At 37.2% G+C, this 26,380-nt stretch overlaps 1 protein-coding gene across 7 annotated transcripts in view; it reads left to right on the top strand.

The window, feature by feature from the left end:
• Nucleotides 1–26,380, top strand: part of MYO9A (myosin IXA) — a 284,585-nt gene that overhangs the window by 234,124 nt on the left and 24,081 nt on the right. For all 7 annotated transcript variants that reach the window (XM_081228009.1, XM_081228011.1, XM_081228012.1 and 4 more), the window contains 8 exons: nt 2,079–2,126; nt 6,841–6,952; nt 8,898–8,959; nt 16,415–16,607; nt 18,085–18,213; nt 19,017–19,122; nt 19,877–20,008; nt 20,894–21,017. In XM_081228009.1, the coding sequence (XP_081084135.1) occupies nt 2,079–2,126; nt 6,841–6,952; nt 8,898–8,959; nt 16,415–16,607; nt 18,085–18,213; nt 19,017–19,122; nt 19,877–20,008; nt 20,894–21,017 (906 nt within the window). The remainder of the gene's footprint in view (nt 1–2,078; nt 2,127–6,840; nt 6,953–8,897; nt 8,960–16,414; nt 16,608–18,084; nt 18,214–19,016; nt 19,123–19,876; nt 20,009–20,893; nt 21,018–26,380) is intronic.

Below are 26,380 nucleotides of genomic sequence, written 5' to 3'. Positions count from 1 at the left end.
TTAAGGTAATTATCGATATGTATGTTCCTGGGACCATTTTCTTAATTGTTATGGGTTTGTTTTTGTAGGTTCTTTTCTTCTCTTACGTTTCCCACTTAGAGAAGTTGTTTATCACTTGTTGTAGAGCTGGTTTGGTGGTGCTGAATTCTCTTAGCTTATGCTTGTCTGTAAAGCTTTTGATTTCTCAATCGAATCTGAATGAGATCCTTGCTGGGTAGAATAATCTTGGTTGTAGGTTCTTACTTTTCATCACTTTAAGTATATCATGCCACTCCCTTCTGGCTTGTAGAGCTTCTGCTGAGAAATGAGCTGTTAACCTTATGGGAGTTCCCTAGTATGTTATTTTTCGTTTTTCCCTTGTTGCTTTCAGTAATTTTTCTTTGTCTTTATTTTTGTAAAATTGATTGCTATGTGTCTCCGAGTGTTCCTTCTTGGGTTTATCCTGTATGGGACTCTCTGCGCTTCCTAGACTTGGGTGGCTATTTCCTTTCCCATGTTAGGGAAGTTTTTGACTATAATCTCTTCAAATATTTTCTCTGTTCCTTTCTCTCTCTCTCTTCTCCTTCTGGGACCCCTATAATGCGAATGTTGTTGTTTAATGTCCCAGAGGTCTCTTAGGCTGTCTTCATTTCTTATTTCTTTATTCTGTTCCGCAGCAGTGAATTCCACCATTCTGCCTTCCAGGTCACTTATCTGTTCTTCTGCCTCAGTTATTCTGCTATTGATTCCTTCTAGTGTAGTTTTCATTTCAGTTATTGTATTGTTCATCCCTGTTTGTTTGTTCTTTAATTCTTCTAGGTCTTTGTTAAACATTTCTTGCATCTTCTCGATCTTTGCGTCCATTATTTTTCCGAGGTCCTGGATCATCTTCACTATCATTATTCTGAATTCTTTTTCTGGAAGGTTGCTTATCTCCACTTCATTTAGTTGTTTTTCTGGGGTTTTATCTTGTCCCTATCTCTGGTACATAGCCCTCTGCCTTTTCATTTGTCTGTCTTTCTGTGAATGTGGTTTTTGTGCCACAGACTGCAGGGTTCTAGTTCTTCTTGCTTCTGCTGTCTGCCCTCTGGTGGATGAGGCTATCTAAGAGGTTTGATGGGAGGGACTGGTGGTGGGTAGAGCTGACTGTTGCTCTGGTGGGCAGAGCTCAGTAAAACTTTAATCTACTTGATTGTTGATGGGTGGGGCTCCAACACTAGCAGGTAGGTCTGGTTCAGCCTCCCCTGGGGTCACTGCTCCTTCCCCTGGGTCCCGACGCGCACACTACTTTGTGTGTGCCCTCCGAGAGTGGAGTCTCTGTTTCCCCCAGTCCTGTCAAAGTCCTGCAGTCAGTTCCCACTAGGCTTCAAAGTCTGATTCTCTAGGAATTCCTCCTCCCGTTGCTGGACCTCCAGGTTGGGAAGCCTGACGTGGGGCTCAGAACCTTCACTCCAGTGGGTGGACTTCTGTGGTATAAGTGTTCTCCAGTTTGTGAGTCATCCACCCAGCAGCTATGGGATTTGATTTTATTGTGATTGCACCCCTCCTACCATCTCATTGTGGCTTCTCCTTTGTCTTTGGATGTGGGGTATCTTTTTTGGTGAGTTCCAGTGTCTTCCTGTCGATGATTGTTCAGCAGTTAGTTGTTATTCTGGTCCTCTCACAAGAGGAGTGAGTGCTTGTCCTACTCTGCCATCTTGAACCAATCTCCAATACCTTTTTATATTTAGCTCTAGGATGGAGAGTTTTCTAGAGCCAAAATATGCAAAGTACAATCTTTAAAATTAATAATCAGGTAATTAATGTTTAAAATAAAATAATCATTTAAATTAATAATGGTGTGGCTTCTGAGCAGAACTGAGGTTTAAAAAGATAATTTCTAAAGTATCCTTCCATTCTGTTGCTTTTATGAGCACTGTGTTTTACTAAACATAAATTTTTTTCCTCACATATGCTTACTAGCACTGCACGTTTCCTCTTGAAGAATAAAGAGCTGCTTATTTTATTACCTGTTGAGCAAAAATCTCAGCATTTGCAAAGAAGTAAGAAATTATGTTAGTCTTTGTTATATCACATTTTCTGTCTTTCTCTCCAACCAGGTGCCAAAAACAGAGAGAAAGAAAAGAAGGAAAAAAGAAACTGATTTAGTAAGTTGTAATCTATATTTTTATGTTACTAAAAAGTAATTTTTTAGACCACCAGTCTGAGCTGTATCATACAGTATTTCTGTGGAAATATTTAAAGAATAAGTTTATCAGATGCCTAGGGGGTAATCATTTACGTCTTTACAAAAATTTAGAATGACAAATGTGTCTTGAATTCTTTGGCTTGACTTGTTATTAATGGTGGCTTCCTAAAATGGTAGAAAACTGAAATGTTTACTCATGAAAAGTACAAATATGATCCCTTTTCAGAAGTAGGGGTAGGGAAGGAGATTTTTAAGGCACTGTCCCTCCCTTCTGAAGAATATGAGGACTATTTAGGATTTTACAAATGTAAGTCCTAATTCAAGAGACATTCCCAAAGGCATTTGAGCATATTTTACCATTGTTCATGTTTTTATCTTTTGTATTGTATGTCTCTATTGCATACTTTACCATAATCTCTGTAATTACAAGGATGAGTTAAGCCCTAGAGGAGCTCATAATCTGCTAGTGAAGGCAGGCATTTAAAAAATTACTACTTTTAGATGTGATAAGTATTATAGTAGAACTAGTACAAAGTGCTGTGGAAATACAGAAAGAGAGAATGAAGGAATACTTTACAGAAGAAAAGATGTTTTTGCTACTTCTTATCAAGTGAGTAGTAGTTTAGACAGGCAGTATCTAGCCAGAGGGAAAGAGTATGTCCAGAGACACATGAGTGAAAAACCTGGCATGTTGAGCCAGTAGCTTTAATAGGCTCAAGTATTGCATGTTTATGTGGGGGTGGCTGGAGAAGTAGGTAGAACTCTGGCCAGCACTCTACCTCCAAAATGCATCTAATATCTGACCATTTCACACCACCTCCACTGCTGTTACAGTGGTCCAGTAATACTATGTGTTGTCTCATAATTGATCTGCTTTCTTATATTCTTCTCCCCTTACAGTTTTCTACATAATAGCCATAATGGACACTTAAAAACAAAAATCAGGTCATGTTCCTCCTCTACTCAGAACTCTCTAGTGACTTCCAGTGTTACTCAGAGTAAAATTCAGAGTTCTTACCATGCCTACAAGACTCGACATGATCTTGACCTTGACATCTCTAAGCTTCATTTCTTCCCACTCTCCCCCTGTTCCCTCTGCTTCAGTTGCATTTGCTGCCACCACCTTCTCCTCTTTCTTCCCAAGTTCTTTCCCCTGCCCATCCTGTCTTCCTCCCTTTCCCCTGAAAATGTTAAGCTTTAGGGCCTACAGAACCTGGATTCACCCCTGCCAATGGTAAATTCTAATCCTAGGATATTTATTGTTAACCTTATTAATAAATCAGGATTATAAATCATCCCCTATCACTTGTAAACCAAATTCCAAGGTTTTTTAGATCATTGCTTGTCACTTTTCCACTGTGTGTGTTAGAAGCATGATCTGACTCTATTTTAGCATGATCTTACCTGTTAAAGAGTTTCTTCCTTTTCATGGAAGGAAACGGAATCCTGAAAGTAGGATATTTAAGCCCTTAGCCTGGCTTACTTTTGTTCACCAATGGAGAAACTGTAGACAACTTAATCTTTGAGTCTCAATGTCCTCATGTATATAATAGGAGTATATATTATATAAAATAAGAGTAAAATAGGATTACATAAAACAGGTGTAATGTCACCCACCACTGAGGATTTTTGAGATTGTGTATGAAGTAAAGTGTAGGGAAGGTGGAGGAGTAACAGGAAGGCACCTGTTATTTAACAGGTAGTGTTTAGGCCTTTTATACATTTTAAGCCTTATAAGAATAGTCTTTTTCATATTGATGAGGGAAAGAACAATACCTCAAGATAAAAATGAGTAAAGCATATGACATTAAAAAAAAAAAAAAAGAAGGGCTTCCCTGGTGGCGCAGTGGTTGGGAGTCCGCCTGCCGATGCAGGGGACACGGGTTCGTGCTCCAGTCCGGGAGGATGCCACGTGCCGCGGAGCGGCTGGGCCCGTGAGCCATGGCCGCTGAGCCTGCGCGTCCGGAGCCTGTGCTCTGCAACGGGAGAGGCCACAGCAGTGAGAGGCCCGCGTACCACAAAAAAAAAAAAAAAAAAAAAAAAAAAAAATCATTAATTCAACTGCTATTATATTTCAGGGCCTGTGATAAGTGCAGGTCATACAAAGAAATGTTAAGAAATATATGAATAAATGTTTATACTTAAGAGTATTCAAATTAAAATAAAACAACAGTGATTTTCTACTTTGTCCATCTATGAGCAAAGCTAAATTAGTTACCTAGTTTGGAAAGATAAATAAGTATATAGATTTTTTTCAATACTGCAAATGGGGTTATTTGCATAACCTTCTTGGAGAAGGTACTTTAATAATGGTGTATTAAAAGCCTTAAAAATATTAAAAACAAAACCAAAAAACCTTTGATGCAGCAATTCCACATACAGGAATTTATCCAGTGGATATATCAATTTGTTCACACTGACATGTACAGGCTTTTTATTGAAGAGGAATTTGTAATAAATAAACGTTTTGAAAACAACCTAAATCAGTAAGGAAATGGTTAAATAAATTAGATACATCTATATAATATAATACTGATTGGCACTAAAGTAAGAGAAACCATTCTCCAAGATGTTTTATTAATTAAAAAGAGCAAAGAGCCAAACACTATATAGAAAGCTACTATTCGTATATTTTTAAAAAACCAAAATACATTTATAACTGTACACACACACACACAAAATACCTGAAAGTATACACAGGAAACTGGTATCAGTGATTATTTCTATAAGAGGAACTAAACAGTTGGAATTCAGAGGTGAAAGAAAGGTTTTCATTGTATTCTATTTTGTACCTTTTGATCCATTTAGAATAAAGTAATTTTTTAATGAAACTAACTTAATATTAAGAGTTGCAGTAGAGGAAAACAATGTGCATGTGTGTGATTTACAGTTTCATTAAATAGAAGGATATCTGTGTGATAAAATGTCAATATCTGGAAATATTTGAGACATCACAGAGCCAAGGTCACATTATAAAGCTGTGGGATGGATGAACTGTGAGTTAGATCTTTTTCATTTAGTTAGTTGGTTATTTGATTAATTAAGACAAAAATGACTACTAATACTCCCCTACATGTATGTATGTATGTGTAAATGTGTGTATATATGTATTTATTTATTTTAAAAAATTGAGATATAATTGACATATAACATTATACTACTTTTAGGTATACAGCATAATGATTCAGTATTTGAACTATACCATATAGTTACCAAAATGGTAACAGTACCATTTTACAATCCCACCTGAAATATCTGAGGTTCCAGTCTCTCCACATCCTCACCAATAGTTAGTTTTGTCTGATAGTTATAGCTATTCTAGAGGATATGAAGTGATTTCCCATCATCGTTCTGATTTGCATTTCTCTGATAACTAATGATTTGAGCATCTTTTCATGTGCCTCTTGGCCATTTATACTTCTTTGATGAGCTGTCTATTCAATATTTTGCCCATTTAAACAATTGAGTTGTCTTCTTATTAATACAGTTCTTCCTGTATTCTAGGTAGTAGTCCTTTATCAGATATACGATTTGCAAATATTTTCTCTGAGTCTGTGGTTTATCTTTTTATTTTCTTAATGGTACTTTGAAGTAAAAGTTGTAAATTTTAGTGAAGCCCAGAACAATGGATTTTAACATTACAGAATATGAAGAGTTGATTGGTGTGGTTTTAGATTCCATATTTCAATTAACCTTTACGTTACCATTTGCAGAGTTTTAATATTGTGTCATTTTCTGAAAGGACAATTAAATTATTTTTCCATTTTCGAATTTCATATCTGTATGAAGCTGAATTTTCTTCATATTTTTCAAACTTAATTGCATACTGCCACCAGATTGCATACAGAAGTGGATATGAGAATCCAGTTGTCTTTTATTAAGCCAGACATCAAAGAGGTTTACAAAAATGTAAAACAGTACCTCTCTTGTCAGTACTTTTTGTGTGTGTTTTATTTATTTATTTATTTATTTTTTGCGGTACGCGGGCCTCTCACTGTTGTGGCCTCTCCTGTTGCGGAGCACAGGCTCCGGACGCGCAGGCTCAGCAGCCATGGCTCACGGGCCCAGCCGCTCTGTGGCATATGGGATCCTCCCAGACCGGGGCATGAACCCGCGCCCCCTGCATCGGCAGGCAGACTCTCAACCACTGCGCCACCAGGGAAGCCCTGTGTGTTTTAAAGATACAGTTTTTTTCATTAAAATGTTACTTATCATTAAACATATTCCATGTTAACATAACTTTAAGTGAATTAGATAGTTACATTTTTTTAGTTTTAATTTCTAACTCATAACTCATATGAACAGAAGTATCTTGAGATCATCAGTAATTTTCAGAAGTGTGAAAGATTCTTGAGGTTAAAAATAAAAATTTGAGAACCGCTGCTTTTAATTTAACATGCTGATTCAGAGTTGCATAAGACAGCTCTTACATCTTTATAGCATTGTTTTCTGATTTTCATATAAGTTAGTTTTGTCTCTACTAGATTGTTCACTTTTTGAAAGCAAGGATCATATATTTTACCTTTATTTTATTTCTCAGATCATATTTGTCCTCCTGGAAATAAGTACCCAATGAAGACAACAGGGAATTGAAGGATTTCCCATTGCCCAACATGTTAGGGCAGCATTTACTGTGTTGGCTTTAACATAGATAGCTATATTTTTTCCTTCAGGTAGAAGAGCACAATGGTCACATCTTTAAAGCCACCCAGTATAGCATCCCTACATACTGTGAGTACTGTTCTTCTTTGATATGGATAATGGACCGAGCCTCTGTTTGCAAATGTAAGTATGAGAGTTCTTTGAGGAATTTTTTTAACCACTTGTTATTTCTGTTTCCATGAGTTTTCTTATATCTTCTTTAACATTAAGGAATACTTCACACTCCCTAATTCTTTAACTTCATCTCTCATTATAGTTCCCTTTACCTGCTCTTTGTTGGCAAATAAGATATTTTGGTGTTCTTTGGTCACTGTACTTGCAGCTCACTCCCTCTGAAATGCTCTTCTCTCAGATGTTAGTATGACTTGCTACTTCAGTTGATTCATGTCTCCACCCTCCTATCTAAAATGCCACCCTGTCCCCCAAATCTCTATCCCTTTACTCAGCTTTTCTAGTCTTTATAGTAGTTATCACCGCCCAAGATGATGTTAAGTCTTCATTTGTTTTCTTGTTTGTCTGTCCCACTAGAATGTGTTCTCTGTAAGGTCAGGAAACTTATCTGTCTCTTCTTTATACCTAGAAGTATACAGAACAGTTCTGGCACATTATAAGTTTTAGTAAATATTTATTGGGTAGATGGACCTATAGATGGTTGGATGAATTAATGAACAAATTCTTAGATTATAACCAGAAAGGTACTTTTTTCTACTATAATCCTTTCTCAGAACCTTTAAACCCTAGAATGTGAGTGGAGATTTTTTGTGGGTCAGCTTGGTTCTGGCTTACAGAGGGTCTTTAGCTTCTACTCCTGTCATTCCATACATCTATTCTGGTGCTTTTAATAATTTTGTGAGGCTTTGTTTACTAGTGGGCCAGAACTGAATGAAAGAAATATTAGGAAGGGTTGGGTCCAGTATGACAACAAGGATGGAAATCATGTTCACCATAGTGAAATCAGCATTTGGATATTGCTGGATATGTTCACTTGTTCTATGGTTCAAAAGTGGTTTTCTTTTTGCTTTATTATCAGTAGTCTAAAAAAATTGCAATGAAAGTGAAATTGGGAGTAGTTTGCCATGTACTTGACTGTTTAGTGTTAGTCTGATTCCTGTAGGTTTGGTATGATTTTCTCTGTGATCTGAAACTGAAAATATAAAGAATCTGCTTTTTTTTTTTTTATGACTTGGGTGGGTTTGGTTTGATTTCTTAACAGCATTAACTAACTTTTTTTGTGCTTATACTGGTGATTTCACCAGTACAACGGTATGGTCTCCCCTCCTTGATCTTGGCTTTGAAAACCCCTCAAGTCATGTTTTAGAAGCTCAAGAAGGATATTCAGGTGTTGATGTGCAGGAGCCAGAGCTGGTGTACCAAAATGACGTAGGCCAAGTATTTTCTCAGTATCCTCCTCTCAGTGTGCCCTTCGCACCTACTGCTGCCTAGCCATCCTGTCATCTCCTGCTACGAGAAATTATTTCTGCTCTGAACTTTTTCTTTATCTCATCTTCCCAATCACTACTGATATTCTTTATGTTCTGGTTCCTCAGAGCTCTATTCTGGACCTTCTAGGATAGTAAATAAGGCCTTTCTTATATCTTAGTATGCTACCAAATTTGTTTTTATTTTAGTAAAGGTCTTTAACAGTAATGCTTTTCTAACCCATTGGAATAATTCTTAATAGGTACTTCTTTCATTTTAGCAGATCGTAGAACAAATTTAAGAGGGGAACATGAGCACTAGTTTGTGAATCAGACCACAGAGATATATATTCTGCTGGAATATGGTGGGGACAGGGGAGGAGGGGTGGGCAATCTTGAAAGAATAAAAAGCTTTTTCATAGACAGTGGTTAGAAATTTTAGGTTATGTTTTTCAACTTCATTTTTCTGAATTGAATGAATTAAGACAATTTTTCATTCTAATACCATACAAAGTATATGTATGTGATACTATAGCAGTCTCAGATTTAAAGGAAAAAATTTATGCTCAAAATAAAGCAGTAAACTTATTAAGTTCTTGTCACTCATGAACAGACTTCTGAAAATGCTACATTCTTAACCTATTTTTCAGTATGCAAGTATGCTTGTCATAAGAGGTGCTGTCTGAAAACCACAGCCAAGTGCTCTAAAAAGGTAAGAAGCTATCATCTATGAGTAATAAATAACAGGTCTGTTGGTTTTTCTTGCCTTGTAGAAAGAAATCAAGGCCTCTTTGATGATTTTATAGAGTAGCAGTTTTCAAACTTTTTGGCCACAAATCACAGTAAGAAATACGTTTTATATCATAATCCAGCATACACATATAGAGGGATGTGTATATATAACTGAATTGATTTTCCTGGAACTATATTTACCTTTACTACATGGGAACTACTAAACTGATTTCACAGCTGACAACTTATTAAAACACTTCTTTTAAAGGTTTCCTACTTCTTTAAACACTCATAAGTGTTTCTAGAAATTGTCTTGAAAGTGGTAGGCTACAATTAAAGATTTTAACATGAATGGTAAAATTCACCAGCATAGTTGGTGTTTTTACATATTTCTACTTGGATACACAAACAGATCTAAAAGATACTGAACATGTACTCTGCTACCTTTATGCTTCAATGAAGCAACAATTTTGGAAATATTTCAGGCTTTTATTGGTGTATAATCACATTTTCTTATTTATTAGTCACATATAATTTTAACAATACTATGCAAATCTGAACTATAATAAAATGTGTGTGCATGTTTACAGCCCATGTATATAGTTTGCATCTGTTCCAAATTAGTAGACAAACATGGCAAAGTACAAAGAGAAATTTGACTCAGGGCTTAAAATACAATGAAGGTGGGGCATCTTCTTCCAGCTAAGACGAAGTAGCTTCTGGCAGACTAATATTCATGCTGAGAACAGCTGAAAAAAGTCTGTTGCCTAGCATTAGAAAGCTGCCCAGGCAAATTGAATTTAGGGGCCTAGATCCTACAGAGAAGAGAATTACAGATTGGTGAATCTATATCTATGAGATGTTTCTCTCCTACTGGGAGTTTGTCAATTTTTGTTGTAGGGCAGGAAACCAAGATTCTGGGCAGAGGGCCACACTTAAGAGTCAGAGAAGCCAGCAATGCTCTTAGAAATCTGATAGAGTTATAGAGACAAAAGTTGGAGTTTGAGATTGCCAGAACTTGAGGGACCATGATCCAAACATATAGAGAAGTGAGCCTGAAACTCAGAGGTTTTTCCCTCAAGGAGTTTTCTGAATTCTTAAGCTGCACAGGGCAAGAGGCTAAGAAGCTAAACAGGAAAGCAGATTAGAGTATTTTGCAGTCTCACAGTGTCAAAGAGAGAAAAATCGGACTTGAATGACCCACCTTTGAAAAAGGACCCTAGTCAATACTCTAGACTCTTCAGTGAGACCTGTGAAGAGCTATACCCCAGGAAGGAGGATGAAGCATTGATAGCATTGATTAACTGAGTTTTATAAAAACTGCAAGGCAGTCCTTGATTGGATTAAGATGATCTCTTCCTTTTTCTAGCTACCCACCTACAGAGAATAGCATGAATTCTCTCTAAAGAGAGATAACATTGTTGAGAGCCTTTACAATTTGTTCATATATGAAATTAGACATTAAGAAATGAGACTAAGAAATAAACAGACAATATCTGTAGACTCATAGATGACCCATTACTGAATTCAGACATGTACTTAAAATTTTTTTAATTAATATGTTTAGATGCTGGATAAAAAGATTTAAAATGTCTTTTTATCACAAAATTGAAATATATATATAAATAAGAGCCAAATGGAAATTATAAAAATAAAAAATGCAATTGAAATTGTAAACTCAAAAGATAGGTTTAACAGTGTATTGGCCATAGGAGAAGAGAAGATTGGTGAGCTGAAAAATAGATAAGTAGAGACATCCAAGCAGGGAGCGTAAAAAGAATGGGGAAATACAGAAATAAACATAGAGACATGTGGGAAAGGATGGAAGTTTCTTAAATGTGTGCAGTTGGAGTCCAGGAAGAAAAGAGAACAAGGGAGAAGCAGCATTTTAAGAGCTAATGGTCAACAAACACGTCAACCACTTTCAACCTAAAGTGGGATAAATACAAAGAAAATCGTACCAGATGAACAGACCTCCAAATGTAAGAAAAGGAAAATTTCTTAAAAGCATTCAGAGGAGGGAAAAAAATAACCGCTGCTAAAGGAGCAGTGAAAAGACTGACAACTGACTTATCAATAGAAATGATGGAAGCCAAAAAGACAGTGGCTTGGCATATTTTAAGTGTTATAAGAAAATAAAGCTAACTCAGAATTCTGTACTTGGTGACAGTAGCCTTCCAAAGTGAAAATGACGTGAAAACACTCCAGACAAAAACTCAGAATTTGTCATCGGCAGACCTGCAATACAAGAAATACTAAAGATTCTCCAGGCAGAAGGAAATTGATCTCAGATGGAAACAGAAGTACAGGAAGGAGTGAAGAGCTATGGAAAGAGTAAATAATATGTGTAAATATAAATGAATGTTGACTAAAGACAATAATAATGTCTTGTGGCTTAAAATATAAAGAGAATTAAATTATGTGACAACAGCACCACCAAGGTGGTTGGGAAAATGAAGTTAAACTATTCCAAGGTCCCTGGATTATCTGAGATGTGGTGGCGCAGTGGTTAAGAATCCACCTGCCAATGCAGGGGACACAGGTTCAAGCCCTGGTCCAGGAAGACCCCACATGCTGCGGAGCAACTAAGCCCGTGTGCCACAACTACTGAGCCTGTGCTCTAGAGCCCACGAGCCACAACTACTGAGCCCACATGCCACAACTACTGAAGCCTGTGTGCCTAGAGCCCATACTCCTCAACAAGAGAAGCCACTGCAATGAGAAGCCTGCGCACCGCAAGGAAAGAGTAGCCCCTGCTTGTTGCAACTAGAGAAAGCCCGCGCACAGCAACGAAGGCCCAACGCAGCCAAAAATAAATATATTTGACTTAAATATGTTATAAGTATTTGTTGTAGTCTTTAAAGTAGCCACTAAAAGAATAGCAAATGAATAGATAGCTAAAAAGCTAATAAAGGTGGGAAAATGGAAAAACAAAAAATACTTGATTAATCTAAGAGAAGATGAGAAATGAGAGAAACAGAATCATAAATCAAAGAAAATAAATAGTGGATTGATAGATATAAGTCCAAATATATTGGTGATTACATTAAATGTTAATAGACCAAATACTTCCAATTAAAAGACTAGGATAGGGACTTCCCTGGTGGTCCAGTGGTAAAGAATCCGCCTTCCAATGCAGGGGACATGGGTTCGATCCCTGGTCAGGGAACTAAGTTCCCACATGCTGCGGGGCAGCTAAGCCCACACATCACAACTAGAGAGAGAACACCCACACACCACAACTAGAGAGTAGCCCAAGCTCCGCAACGAAGAGACCGCATGCTGCAACGAAAGATCCCCCATGCCTCAATGACCCGATGCAGCCAAAATATATATATATTAAAAACAAAAAAAGACTAGGATAGGGACTTCCCTGGATGTCCAGTGGGTAGCACTCTGTGCTCCCAATGCAGGGGGACTGGGTTTGATCCCTGGTCAGGGAACTAGATCCCACATGCATGCTGCAACTAAGAAGTCCACATGCCACAACTAAGAAGCCCACATGCTGCAACTAAGAGTCCTCATGCCGCAACTAAGAAGTCCTCATGTCACAACTAAGAGTCCTCATGCCGCAACTAAGAAGTCCTCATGTCACAACTAAGAGTCCATATGCCACAACTAAGAAGTCCGCATGGCGCAACTAAAGATCCCGCATTCCACAACGAAGATCCCATGTGCTGCAACTAAGACCTGGCGCAGCCAGAATAAATAAATAAATTTAAAAAAAGACTAGGATAAAACCAACTGAAAAATCTCAATGATATGCTATTTACAAGAAACATACTTAAATATGTTTTAAAAAATACAGAAGGTTGAAAGCAAAAGGATAGATAGATATAGCTTGCAGAGACTAACCAATAGAAAAGTGGTGTAGCTGTAATAATATTAAAATGTACTTTAGGACAACAAACATTACTTCAGGTAAAGGTGTTTCATAATGATGAAATGGTCAAGCCACTAGGGAGCTATAAAAATTCTAACTTTAGAAGAGTCTATTATTATAGCTTCAATACCTGGAAGACAGAAATTCAGTAAGGATGCAACTGATTTAAAAAACACTCTTAAAAATCTTATCTACTTGATGTGTATTGAACCCTGCATCTTACAACTGCCTGAATACACAGTCTTTTCAACTGCACATGGAACATTTGACAAAATTGATCATATGTTGGGCCATTAAGCAAGTCCCTACAAATTTCAGAGGATTGAATATTTTGAGAGTATATTCTTTGACCAGAATAAAATTAAGCTATAAATCAAAATAAAGATAACTAGACAATCCTCAAATGAAAATGGAAAAATATTTTGAAAGAAATGATGAGGAAAGTATGACACAACAAAAATGTGGGTATAGCTAAATTTGTTATTAGAGGAATATTTATAGCTTTAAGTATATATTAATATACATTAATAATATATTAATGTACAATACATTATAATACACATTTGAAAGGATAAAAGAATAGAAATTATGTAAACTTCCATCTCTCGAAGCTAGGAAAAGAAAACCCAGCAAATTAAACCCAAAGGCAATAGAAAGAAGATAATAAAGAGAAATAAATGAAATGAAAAACATGTATACAAAAGATAAAAAGCTACAAAGCTAAATTTTAGTTCTTTGAAAAGACAATGCATAAACTCTTAGCAAGAGTGATCAATAAAGAGAATTTTTAAAAAACCAGGTCATTCACACGAAGAAAAACATACACCGCAGATACTACAAACATTAAAAGGAAAATAAAAGGCCATTATGAACACCTTGATGCTAATAAATTTGACATTTTAGATTAACTGGGCAAATTCCCACAAAAACACAACTAAGTTAAACTAAGTCAAGGAAAGCTAGAAAATCTAAAGAGTTATTTATATCTATTAAAATAGAATCTGTAATTGAAAAAGCTTCTCACAAAGACATCTTCAGGCCCAGATGGTTTTGCCATTGAATATTTCCCAGTGTTTAAGGAAGAAACAACACGTCTTTTACAGACTCTGCCAGAGAATGGTAAAGAGTAAATACTTCAGTACTTTTTTTCCCAAATTGACGAACGAAGATAGTGAAACCTTGAAGTCAGTCATGAAAAGGATAAAGGAAAATTTCAGTTCAGGCTGTATCATAAGCTTAGATGTAAAAGCCTTAACCAAAATGTTAGCACATTGAATCTGTGCTAATGACAGATGAAAAAAAAAGACTTCATGATAAAGTTGGTTTTTAATCCATAAATGCAAAGTTGGTTTATGGAAAAAAATCCGTTTTTTAAAAAAAATCATTCAAAAATCCGTTGATGTAATTCACCACATTGAACTAATAAAGAAAAAAATATGGTCATCTCAATAAATACAAAAAAAGTTTTAGATAAATTTCAAAAACCACTCACTGTTCAAAGAAAAAAAAATCAACCACAGAGTGGAAGAAGATATTTGCAGCTTGGATCTACAGTATCTAAAAAGCATCTACAAGTCAGTAAGAAAGAGATGGTCAACTCTGTGGGAAAATGAGCACATAATTTAAGCAAGCACCTCACAAGAGAGGATTTCCAAATGACCAATAAACATGAAAAGGTGACCAGCTTCACTAATCATCAGGGAAATGCAAATTGCAATCATAGTGAGGTATATACCCACTAGAATAGCTAAAATGAAAAACATCTTAACAAGGATATAAAGCAATTGGAACTTTCATACATTACTGGTAGGAGTTTGAGTTAACCTAACAACTCTTGAAATTATTTGGCAGTACCTATCAAACCTGAACATAAGCATTTCTCATGACTTAGCCGTGCCACTCCAAGATATATACCCAACAGATATATATATAGATATCTGTGCCAAAAGACAAAAGAACATTTATATCAGCACTATTTGAAATATCCCCAAACTGATAGAAACCTGAATGTCCATCAGCAGTAGAATGAATAAATAAATTGTGGTATATTTGTATAATGGAATACCGTATGGCAGTGAGATTAAACTGTTGGTACTCACAAACATAATAATGTTGGGTGAAAGAAGCCAGAAACAAGAACACATACTGTATTATTCAAAAATAAATAAAGTTCAAAAATAAACTCACCTCATGGAATGCATATTGTATGTTACCATTGATATAATGTTCAAAAGCAGTTAAGACTAATTTATAGTGATAGAAATACAGATACTGGTTATTTGTGAAAGGTGAAATGCATAGTAGTTGGGAGGGTCTTGAGAGGGAGATAACTGCTGGTTATATTCTATTTCTTGATTTGGGTTCTGGTAAGAAGTGTGCATTCACTTTGTCTAAGTCTGTCAAGCTGTACACTTAACAATTTATATACTTTTCTATATATGTGTCATACTTCAATAAAACTTTATTTAAAATATACAAGGAAATTACTTCGGACAGAAAATAACTAAAGACATCCTGCCACCCCTTCCCGCAGAAGAAAAAAAGAAAATAACTAAAAACATATATTGATTTTACAATAAGAACTCAAGAGTTCACTTTTTCTCAGTTGAGAATAGTAAAATTAATTTTTCCCTTAATTTCAAGAAATAGAAATTTTTAGCATGTTTGCTTTAGATTAGTTGGTTTCAAATAAAACTATTTTGAAGTTTTTGTTTAATACCTTCAAGTATTTTATTTTTTTGCTTTCACAAGTCTTACTATTAACATTCCCAATGCCCTAGGGGTAGCCATAACATTTAAATAAATAGGTTATACGTGTGCATGTGTGTGTCATAGTAATAGGAAGAAGATTGGCTAAAGTTTATTTTGTTTTAATTATTGCAGCAAACATTATTTTATTTCTTTTAACAATTTATTAAGCATTTGCCATATACCAGATACTGTGCTTTGTATGTTCACCTGTAACTTAATTTTTACAATAACCCTCTGAGATAGAAAGGTGATATTCCTATTCCCAGCTATAATCTAGTTGCAAATATGAAATAACCTAATTCATATAGTGACAATATATGCCTCTGCCTTTAGCTATGACATCAATAGTCAGTTAAACTTCCCTAAAGTTTACATAAACACCGAAGCATTCTTATGCTTCAGAAATTAGTGACAACTAATTCATTTTAAATCAGCAGATTTTCAAATGGTACTTGGGGAATGTTTAACATACAAAGTCTATCCCCTTTCTCCTTTGCCCACATCCCATCTTTACATGAGGAGATTTTTTTAACAGAAAGGGAAACAGTAATCTGTTCCCACTGCCTCCATTCTGCCCCATTATTTGGCAGGGGTTGGGAGGATTCCTAGTGGAAGAGGATTGAAACTAACAGCTCATATATTTATACTCTCAGCATTTATCATAATTCCCTTTCCTCCCAACTTTCATAATTATGCTTGTGAAACTGGAGGAAAATAAAAAGTAGTTACTCTTAAAGAATTGGATAAACATATCTAACAATGTTTGAATGTATTTGGAAACAAAAATTATTTTCCATTTAGTATGATCCAGAGCTATCATCTCGACAGTTTGGGGTTGAATTGTCCCGTTTGACCAGTGAAGACCGAACTGTTCCTTTGGTGGTGGAAAAACTCATAAACTACATTGAAATGCATGGATTATACACAGAAGGTATTTACCGAAAGTCTGGTTCAACTAATAAAATCAAGGAGCTTCGACAAGGTCTAGATACAGGTAAGATAGTGCCCTCTAAATCAAGACCAAATAATTTTATTTAAATAGGTCATCTTATGCTCTTAGTTTTCATTACATGTTGATCATTTTCTTGCAGCCAGAAGAGTGTGGTCTTTTCTGTGGTGCTTGTTTTATCATTTGTAGCTTTCAGAAGAGTCTTTGTTTTTATGTGGTCAATTCAGCAAACATACATTGCATATCATTTGTACAGGCATTATTAGGTACTTCAGACAGATCTCATTTAATCTTTTTTTAACAGTCTGGTAAGATCATGTCTTTAATTTACAAAGAAGAAAATTTAGGTTCAGGGAAATTGAATAATGAGCTGTTGATGAGATGCAGGGCACTGTGCTGATGTTTTTGTATTAATTTTCACAACAGATCTTTGTACTAATCTTCCCAAACAGTGATTATTATCCCTGTTTACAGATGAAGAAACTGAGGCTTACAGAGGATCTTGCCCAAAGACTCACCACCAATAAGTGGCAAAGCTGGCATTTAACCCATAATCTAAACTATTGCCTGTTAGTCTCTGTTATTCTGACTCCAAGTGGTGCTCTTTCTGATGCATATTCTTGCCTTCCTACATTGATGACATAGTTATTTAAATGGATAAGTAGTGAACTGAACATGTATCTGTGTAGAGCTCTAGCCTCAGTCCTGGAATGTATGCAGAGGTTTGGCTTTGGCATTATGTTCAACTTCTGCTCTTCACCACTATTGGAAAGGAATAGATTTTTTTTTTTTTTTTTTTTTTTTTTTGTCACACTGCGCGGCTTGTGGGATCTTAGTTCCCCGTCCAGGGATTGAGCCTGGGCCCTCGGCAGTGAAAGCACGGAGTTCTAACCACTGGACCACCAGGGAATTCCCAGGAATAGATCTTTTTGAATCACATATAGGTGCAAAGTTTGTCTCTGTGTCACCAAGAATCTACCCACAAGCATCATTCATCCTATATCATCCCAATCATCTCATGTATAACCCTAGGGAGTTTATAAGTGAAGCAGAGTAAAGGTTTTCTTCACATTTCCTAAGCTCAATTATCACTGTCATTTCATCTCTGAGAATGACTTAAAATCAGTCTGACTTTTAGAAACTGTCCTTTGGGCCTTTTTTATGTTTGTCATCTGAAGCATCACTACTAGAAGTATCGTTCACAGACCAATCCACGAGAGAAGTACAGAAATTGAGAAAAAGCATTTAGAAACATTTATAGCAATTTAACAGTGCCTTGACATGAAAACTTGTGATCTTTTATTTTACACATCTATCAGTCCATGACATTTGAAAAACAACCAACAAACAACAACTGTTCCTTTACCACAGTAGGAGCACTGTTCCAAAGCATGGAATTAGATTGTAGAAGATAGTTTGATTAAGAACATGAAGGCATTTTTCGGTCATGATAGTTTCTAAAGTGAATTATTTGACTCTCTGCATGTTTTGGCTTTCTTATCTAACTCTTGTCTCTGAATAGATGCTGAGAATGTAAACCTAGATGACTATAACATACATGTCATTGCAAGTGTATTCAAACAATGGCTTCGTGATTTGCCCAATCCACTCATGACCTTTGAACTCTATGAGGAATTTCTTCGAGCTATGGGTAAGCACAGGCTTCCTGGGTTCAGGGAAGGCCTGCACTTGGGAAAGGAATGCCATCTTCATATTAGATTATTTTGCCATCCTCTCAGCTGGTTTAGTTCATATAGATACAAAAGTAATACAGTCAGTACAAAACTGCCAGTGAACTCTCACCTATTCAAATGTTAACTTTTTTAGAAACTCATTAAAAGGTCAGTGTCCTAAAAACTTTCTGAGCAGGTCACCTAGTTGCTTCTTACAAAGAGATTGAAAGACTAAGGTTATAAACAAATTTAAAAATTAAATAGGAGATTTATGTTCATTTAAATTGTGAATCTAGGCGAGAACTCAGTGTAAAGTTGGCTATCTATTTTAAGCCATGCCTAACATGTTGGTTAAGTTTTTCAGTGCTACAGATGTGTAGGATATTGATTAAGGCCTACCTAGAAGTGTTTAGGCCCTGAGGCCTGACTCCTCAATTCCCATAAGACTGATTTATAACTTATATAACAATTGATTAATTTTAATGGGGAATTGGTTTGCCACAAAATGCCTGAAAAGCTAGGGCATCTCTTGCCCCTTGCTGTAATCAAGAATTACTGGGCTATAGATTAAAACTCGTGAGACTGCTTAGAGAGTATAGAACTCAAGCAAAGGGAGATTAGTGGTAACTGTGAGTGTTTCTTCTGCTATACAGGTATAGCTAAAACTCCTAAAAATCAACCCTAGAGCCAGTCTCCCTTGCTACCTAGTGTCTGTCCAGAAGGAATATGTAATGTATAAGAGAGGATATTCATTCTTATTTGCTGCTCTTACTGCTTTCAGGCCTTCAGGAGAGGAAAGAGACAATCCGTGGTGTATATTCTGTGATTGACCAGCTCTCCCGAACTCATCTCAATACACTGGAACGCCTCATCTTTCATCTAGTCAGGTAACTTCAAGAAACAAAGGAACACTTAACAGTTTCTCTTAAATAAATGAAGAGCTTCTTCGTATGAAAAACTGACAGATCTTTTTTTTCCTGTTGATAAAGTCAATGCCTCAAACAGGTAGTTATGGTTCCTTGGAGCAGAAATCCTCAGCTGAGTTAGATTGCATGGCAGGTACTTCTCTGCCCTATTTGAGCCATGTAACACCTCAGTCTCATGGTGGCACTGTGTAGCCTAGCCTGTTATCTAACTCCTGAGCTAGAAAGGCTGTGTGTCTGTTGACATAACCTAATTCATAGGAGGAGGGTTCAGACGGAGCTCAGGAATTGACTGACCAAAGAGAATTCAGGGGTAGTCTCTCTTCTTCTGAGTGTAAATATTAGCAATAGTTGGGAAGAAAGCCATCTTTCTCTTTGGATAAGTATCTTATATGACTGTTTGAAAATGCCTTAAAGTGTCTACATTCTGTAGACATGTTCATCTAGTAACGGTGACCTGGGGCAGTGAGTCACAAATTTTTCCTTGATCAGCTATCTGCTTGCCTGCATTGCTTCAAGGAACAGAGTAAAAGTACACTTTCCAGAGGCAAAGGAACAGCTTTGGGAAAAGTCTGCAGTATCTTCCTTCAACTGATAGGAATATATTTCCAGTACTATGCAGTTGATGCCATTGATCTTCTTTCTCTCATCTCTTCTGCCTACCTCCCTGCAATTTTCCTTTTTCATCCTAGTTTCACTTGGTTTTTTTGTCTCTTAGGATTGCTCTACAGGAAGACACTAATCGAATGTCTGCTAATGCTTTGGCCATTGTATTTGCACCCTGCATTCTCCGCTGCCCTGACACCATCGACCCACTACAAAGTGTGCAGGACATCAGTAAGACTACCACGTAAGGCCAGTCACCATCACCTCTGCAAGACCCCAGGGACTTCTGAGTCAGTGTAGTCACTTTATACAGATATCAAACATAGTGAATGATTTCTTTTTTTTTTTTTTTCTTTTTTTTGACCATGATGCGTGTCTTGCAGGGATCTTAATTCCCTGACCAGGGATCGAACCCGGGCCCCCTGCAGAGTCCTAACCACTGGACCGCCAGGGAATTCCCCTAGCAAATGATTTTTTTTTTTTTTAAGTTCATATGTTTTTAATAAGATTGCTAGGTGCCACTGGGCTTTTTTATGCTGAAGATGAAAAATTCCTTTAGGTTCTGTTCAACTAATCATCATTTGTTTTGAAGGGCCTTATTTTTTAAATTTGGCTTTTCTTTAGGAATGATTATAGTTTCCAAATGTATTTTAAAATACCATTTTACCAAATTACATATACTTTGTGTTTTCCTGTAATCTAGTCTAACTGTAGTCTTATGACTCTGAATCCCTTTGGTCTTAATACTTCAATATTCCTGTATTTCACCTTGCCCTTTTTTCATGGACCTCTGATTTCCTTCTAGAGTGGTGATTCTTAACCTTTTCTGCAAAAGGAGCTTTCCTCAAAAAAGCCTAGTGTTTGTGTCCCATTCCCAGAGAGTGATTTAATTGGTGGGGGTGTGGCCTAGGCATTGGGACTTATAACTGCTTCTCAGATGGATACTAAAGTGCAGCCAAAGTTGTGAACCACCATTATAAACCCTGTCTCTGAGCTCATAAAATAAGGGATGTTGATTTTTCTTTTATCCTCCAACTATCTACCACACTTAGCTGAAAAATAGTCTGTGGGTGCTACAATTTATTTGATCGACTTCAGCACTTAACAGTTTTCTCTTTTCCTGTTTCAGCTGTGTGGAGCTGATTGTTGTGGAACAAATGAATAAATACAAGGCTCGTCTCAAAGACATCAGTAGCCTGGAATTTGCTGAGAATAAGGCAAAGACCAGGCTGTCACTGATTCGTAGATCAATGGTAAGATGCAGGACATGGAATCACAGGGGGAAATGGGAGCCTTCCTCAGATTTTAAGTACACATTATGATGTGTAGAGAGAGATTATTCTCTGAATCTTTTTCACATGGAACAAGTGAAAAAAAAAAGTCACCTTATCTCAGGGTACAATGTATGCCTCATGTTTGTTCTTTGAGCTGTCTTTAGTTATATACACAGGATACAGTTAACTATGAAGAATTTTTAAAATCAAGTATTTGGGTAAAATGTTGGTGGTTTAATAATTTGCCCTGTTTTCTTTTCCTGTCCTTTCTCTGAAAATGTAACCCACCCTAACTTTTGAGTCTACTTTCTTCCACCATCTGTTCCCAACCTCAACCATGTCACTTTTGGTGGTCCCACCAATAGTTCTGTGATGTAGAGAACTTAATCACTTGCAAGAATGTGAGTCATAGGATATAGAACTCCACTATGAGTCTACTATTATCAAATAAATATTTCTTTGAGGGCTTGTTGCTAGGTTTTGAAAAAAGCCTTACAAAAATGATAATTTATTTCTTCCATTTGCCCATTTGTCTGTTTAATATCTTCCTTTGTAACTGGTGACCTATATATAAACAACTCCATTTCACACTGACCAATAATCAGTAGGGTCTAGATAACTGGAAACCTATTGCTGCATTAAAGTTTAATTATTGCCCATTTACTACCCTTCCCCTGAATTGTAAAACAAAATTGTATTAGTGAACACCCAATCAGATCCCCAGGAAATCTCTAAAGAGAAGCAGGCTTCCCCATCATTGTGCCCATGTTTTTGCAGAGGCCCAGCAATACTTCCTCTATGCTTGGTAGTTTATACTCAGGTTAGCATTAAAGTAACTCCGTTTCTTCCTTTACTGTTAAACTGCCTGGCACAGGACAAGTGCACAACAAATGTCTGTAGATTAAGTTAATGAAGGGTGTTCTCTAAAAACAAACATAAACACAGAATTTCTCCAGTCGGTAAAGGTATTAAATAAAGCTCATCACAGAACACATGCTGAATCTTTTCTCCAGGAAATGAAAACAGAAACCCCATTTAAAAGTGAAACCCTGGGCTTCCCTGGTGGCGCAGTGCTTGAGAGTCTGCCTGCCAATGCAGGGGACACGGGTTCGTGCCCCGGTCTGGGAAGATCCCACATGCCGCAGAGTGGCTGGGCCCGTGAGCCATGGCCGCTGAGCCTGCGCGTCCAGAGCCTGTGCTCCGCAACGGGAAAGGCCACAACAGTGAGAGGCCCGCGTATCGCAAAAAAAAAAAAAAAAAAGAAACCCTTTCTGTAGTATGAATTTTTATGAACTCAGTTCTGAGAGGCCCAAGTTAGCAGTGCCCATCCAGGGAAGACAGGAAGAGACCTTTTACTCTAAAGCTACTTTTCAAAGCAGGTAGACAAGCTGTGCTTTTTTGCTGATGCTGCAGAAGACAGATATATTCATTCCATTGAAAGATTAAACCTCTTTAATGGGGCAATGACATGTACATTCTAACCTTCTGCTTTCCTTTTCATGTCCTTCCTAATCCAGAAACCTGTACTAATTGCAGTTAGATTTATGAGCATTACCCGCAATTCAGTCTCGGTATGTATTAATATTGCAATGTGTCACAGCCACTTTACATTATTGTCTCTCATCCATCCAGGAGTTGTTCTGCTCTGTCTATCATCCATGCCTGTCTACCCTCCATGTGCAGCCCCAATTCAGGTCCCACTTCCTGATCAACCTTCACTTGCTTTTCTCTTGCTCTCTTTCTTTAGAACCTTTATTTTCTTTCCTCTGTGTCATGCAGTTGAACAATGTCCATTTATAATATACTGGTTTTTCCTCTTTGTCAAATAAGCCTCTTTGTGGATTTCTTCTTTGGTTGGATCATTGAAAGGTGAACATTGAAAGCATTGAGGTATCAAATAAATTTCTGCTCAGTGAGCTTTGTTCTCATCAGTCTCTTCCTTTATTACATAAAAACCTATTACTGTTTTTAGCATCCTCCATCATTAGAAATGCTTATTTGCCCATTCCTATCTGTGACTTTGATGGTGTCTTCCTAGACGTAGAAGTATGACTGTTATCTACTCAGCATTTTTTAGACAGTGCTGCAAGTAGTAGTGAGCAAATTGATGGACTGGTTCTAGACTTAAATAATAATAGTATAATAGATCTCATACCAGGATTTCATACAAAAAAAAAAGAATGGAGAGATGGAACACCAATATATATGGAAACTAATTGCAAAGACTATCCATCTGTGTGTAACCAGTTCATTAAGGATGTCAATTTGCTAGGATGTAAATGTCAGTCAGTTTTGCTTTTTATCTAGTAATTGCCTTCCAACTCTACCTTGTCAAAATCCCCTTTCCTACTGGATATCAACTACCTTAACAGCATCTTGTGACTATTCCATAATTTTTAAATGCTCTAGTCTTAGTCTAGTATTTAAGACTTAGTTCTCTTCATATTATATCTTCATATTATAACATCAGCCACAGGCTTAATCAGTACTCATCACTTTCTTCCAGGATAGACTAGACCTTAATCTGGGGCTGAAAACTTTGGGGGTGAGTGAGTAGGTTCTTTTTGTCACACACTTCTGCCCTCCCTCTTTCTTTCCTTTTTTTTTTTTTTTTTTTTTTAATTTCTAAATTCCAGAACCTACCTGGCTCCAAGAGTTGGTTTTTTTGTTTTTGTTCTTTAAAAATTTTTTATTTATTTATTTATATGTTGGCTGCGTTGGGTCTTCGTTGCTGCGCTTGGGCTTTCTCAAGTTGTGGCGAGTGGGGACTACTCTTTGTTGCGGTGCACGGGCTTCTCATTGTGGTGGCTTGTCTTTGTTGCAGAGTACGGGCTCTAGGCATGCAGGCTTCAGTAGTTGTGGCACATGGGCTCAGTAGTTGTGGCTCGCAGGCTCCAGAGCGCAGGTTCAGTAGTTGTGGCTCGCGGGCTCTAGAGCGCAGGCTCAGTAGTTGTGGCGCACAGGCTTAGTTGCTCCATGGCATGTGGGATCTTCCAGGACCAGGGCTCGAACCTGTGTCCCCTGCCTTGGCAGGCAGATTCTTAACCACTGCACCACCAAGGAAGTCCCTGCCCACTCTCTTTCTTGTGCTGTTTCTTCCTCTGGTGTTGAAACTGAGAGGAGTGATATAGGAGAGGCAGAATTCTATGTGCTATGCCAGTATTGAGGTGACAGTCTTCTTGGTTGTTCAGCACTACTATTCAAGCTCATTGTCAATAGGCTTAATGAAGATAAGTGGTATCTCCAATTGACCCTGCTGACAGTGAGCAGAAGGCTATAGGCATTGGCAGTCCCTTGCTTTGGTTACACCTTCTGGCTAAACCTGACGGATGGCATTCATACCATGTGACTCTGATATGTATGTCTTTTTTTTGCCTCAGCACTTTACCCAATCAGATCTACCTCCCATGGCCAGTTCTAGGGCCTACAAGCACACTGGGGGGAAGGTTACATTTTTCATTCCTCTTGGTTCCCAAGAACTCAAGGTGGGTAAGTCTTGCCTACCTCTCTATCTGACTCTTCCCACCACACTCTTTCCCCACTTCTCTTTTCCCTTGTGCATATAACAGAGTTGCAAATCAGTAAGTCTTTTGCCTATACAGACAACCAAATGGAATGAAATACCAGTCTCCCTTTCTTTTAGATGAACTCAAACCTTGATTCTTACCTTCTGGATTCAGTGATGACACTGCCGTTTTCCTGTAAGAGGGGAGGGAATATCCTCTTTTCATAAACGCTATGTTTCCCTGAAATTCCAATAACCCACCTTTCTTTTTAGCCTTTTTAGATTTACATTGAGGGAAAGGTGTTAGAATATTGATTACAGTATTGGTTCAAAAAAATGAAACTCTCAGTAAGCCCTGAGAGGAGAAGCTGGTACCAACTACTCTTGGCTCCTTAAAGCTAGAAGAAGGGCTACTTAATTATCCTCAGCTTTAGATCTTAGCCACAAGTTTGGAACAAGAGGAAAAATCCCACTTAACATCCTATTGCATATGCATCTAGCTGTAGAAACGGTGTTAGTCCCAGTCTTAAGAACAAGACCGTGTCTAGGACGTATTTGGTATTCATTCAGCATCTAAGGGATTGAATCTAAGAATTGAATCTAGGAGAGAGCAGTTAGTTTTAGGATATTCACTACAAATAAACTAATCAAAGTCAATAGTATTCAGGTCTTTATAGATGAAAAAAATTGCTATTCTGTAATTAAATACAATGGTGACTTTGCTGAAATGAAGAGTGAAATGAATTTTCGAAAAGTATGTTATATTATTGCCAATGTGAAAAGTCATTTGGGTTGGGTGTTAAAAGATGAGTAGTAATTTAACAAATGGTGAAAAGACAGGGGAACGACAATTGCAGAGGCAAAGAAGCACGAAACAGATATCTGTGAATAATGACTGCCTTGTGTAGCTGGAGCTGGGCAGGTGGTGTGGAAGTGGCAAAAGAGTTTGGAAAGGTAAACTGGAACCAGATGTGCAGCATTAAGAATTTTGGGGCTTCCCTGGTGGCGCAGTGGTTGAGAGTCCGCCTGCCAATGCAAGGGATACGGGTTCGTGCCCCGGTCCGGGAAGATCCCACATGCCGCAGAGCGTCTAGGCCCGTGAGCCATGGCCGCTGAGCTTGCGCGTCCGGAGCCTGTGCTCCACAACGGGAGAGGCCACAGCAGTGAGAGGCCTGCGTACCGCAAAAAAAAAAAAAAAGAAAAAAAAAGAATTTTGAATTTTCCCTTTTTGAAGCACTTGGGAGCTATGGAAAGGTTTTGAAGTATGGGAATGTCACCATCATTTCTTTTAGAAAAATAGCTGGTAGCATTCTAAAGAAGAATGGATTAGAGATGGGCAAGACTGGCAGCCATATATCAGTTAGGAGACTCTTGACTTGTAAGTAATCATATTTGCCATCACTATAATAGGTTGAATCCTGATCATGTCATTTTGAAAATATGTTTCTGCTACCATGTACTTTCCACAGAATTAGATTTATGGAGCATAATCTTTGACTAGGCTATTCCCAGAGTAGGATTTTGGAATATGATATGCTCACAGTCCATCCAGTTATGCCTCTTCTATAATAAATGGGTTTTTTTTGTAACTTATTTTTGTTATAGTTCTAAACATAAGTATTGATTTAATATTATTTAAGATAGTATAATATGAAGAATATAATTTGAAATAAAGTTTACTAATCTATAGAACGCTCACAAATTATCCTCTTGAAAAATGTTACACACAAAGGTTTTCATAGCCAAACAAAGTTTAGGATATAATGTGCAGTACTTCCAAAACTTTAACTGTGGAGTGCTTTCTTCATAATGAGTCTAGTTGAACAGGCGTTCTAAA

Source organism: Mesoplodon bidens, assembly GCF_964165515.1.
Source record: "Mesoplodon bidens genome assembly, chromosome: 3".
Taxonomy (NCBI): domain Eukaryota; kingdom Metazoa; phylum Chordata; class Mammalia; order Artiodactyla; family Ziphiidae; genus Mesoplodon; species Mesoplodon bidens.
The sequence above is the reverse complement of the archived record's forward strand: the minus strand, read 5'-3'. Positions and strand labels throughout refer to the sequence as shown.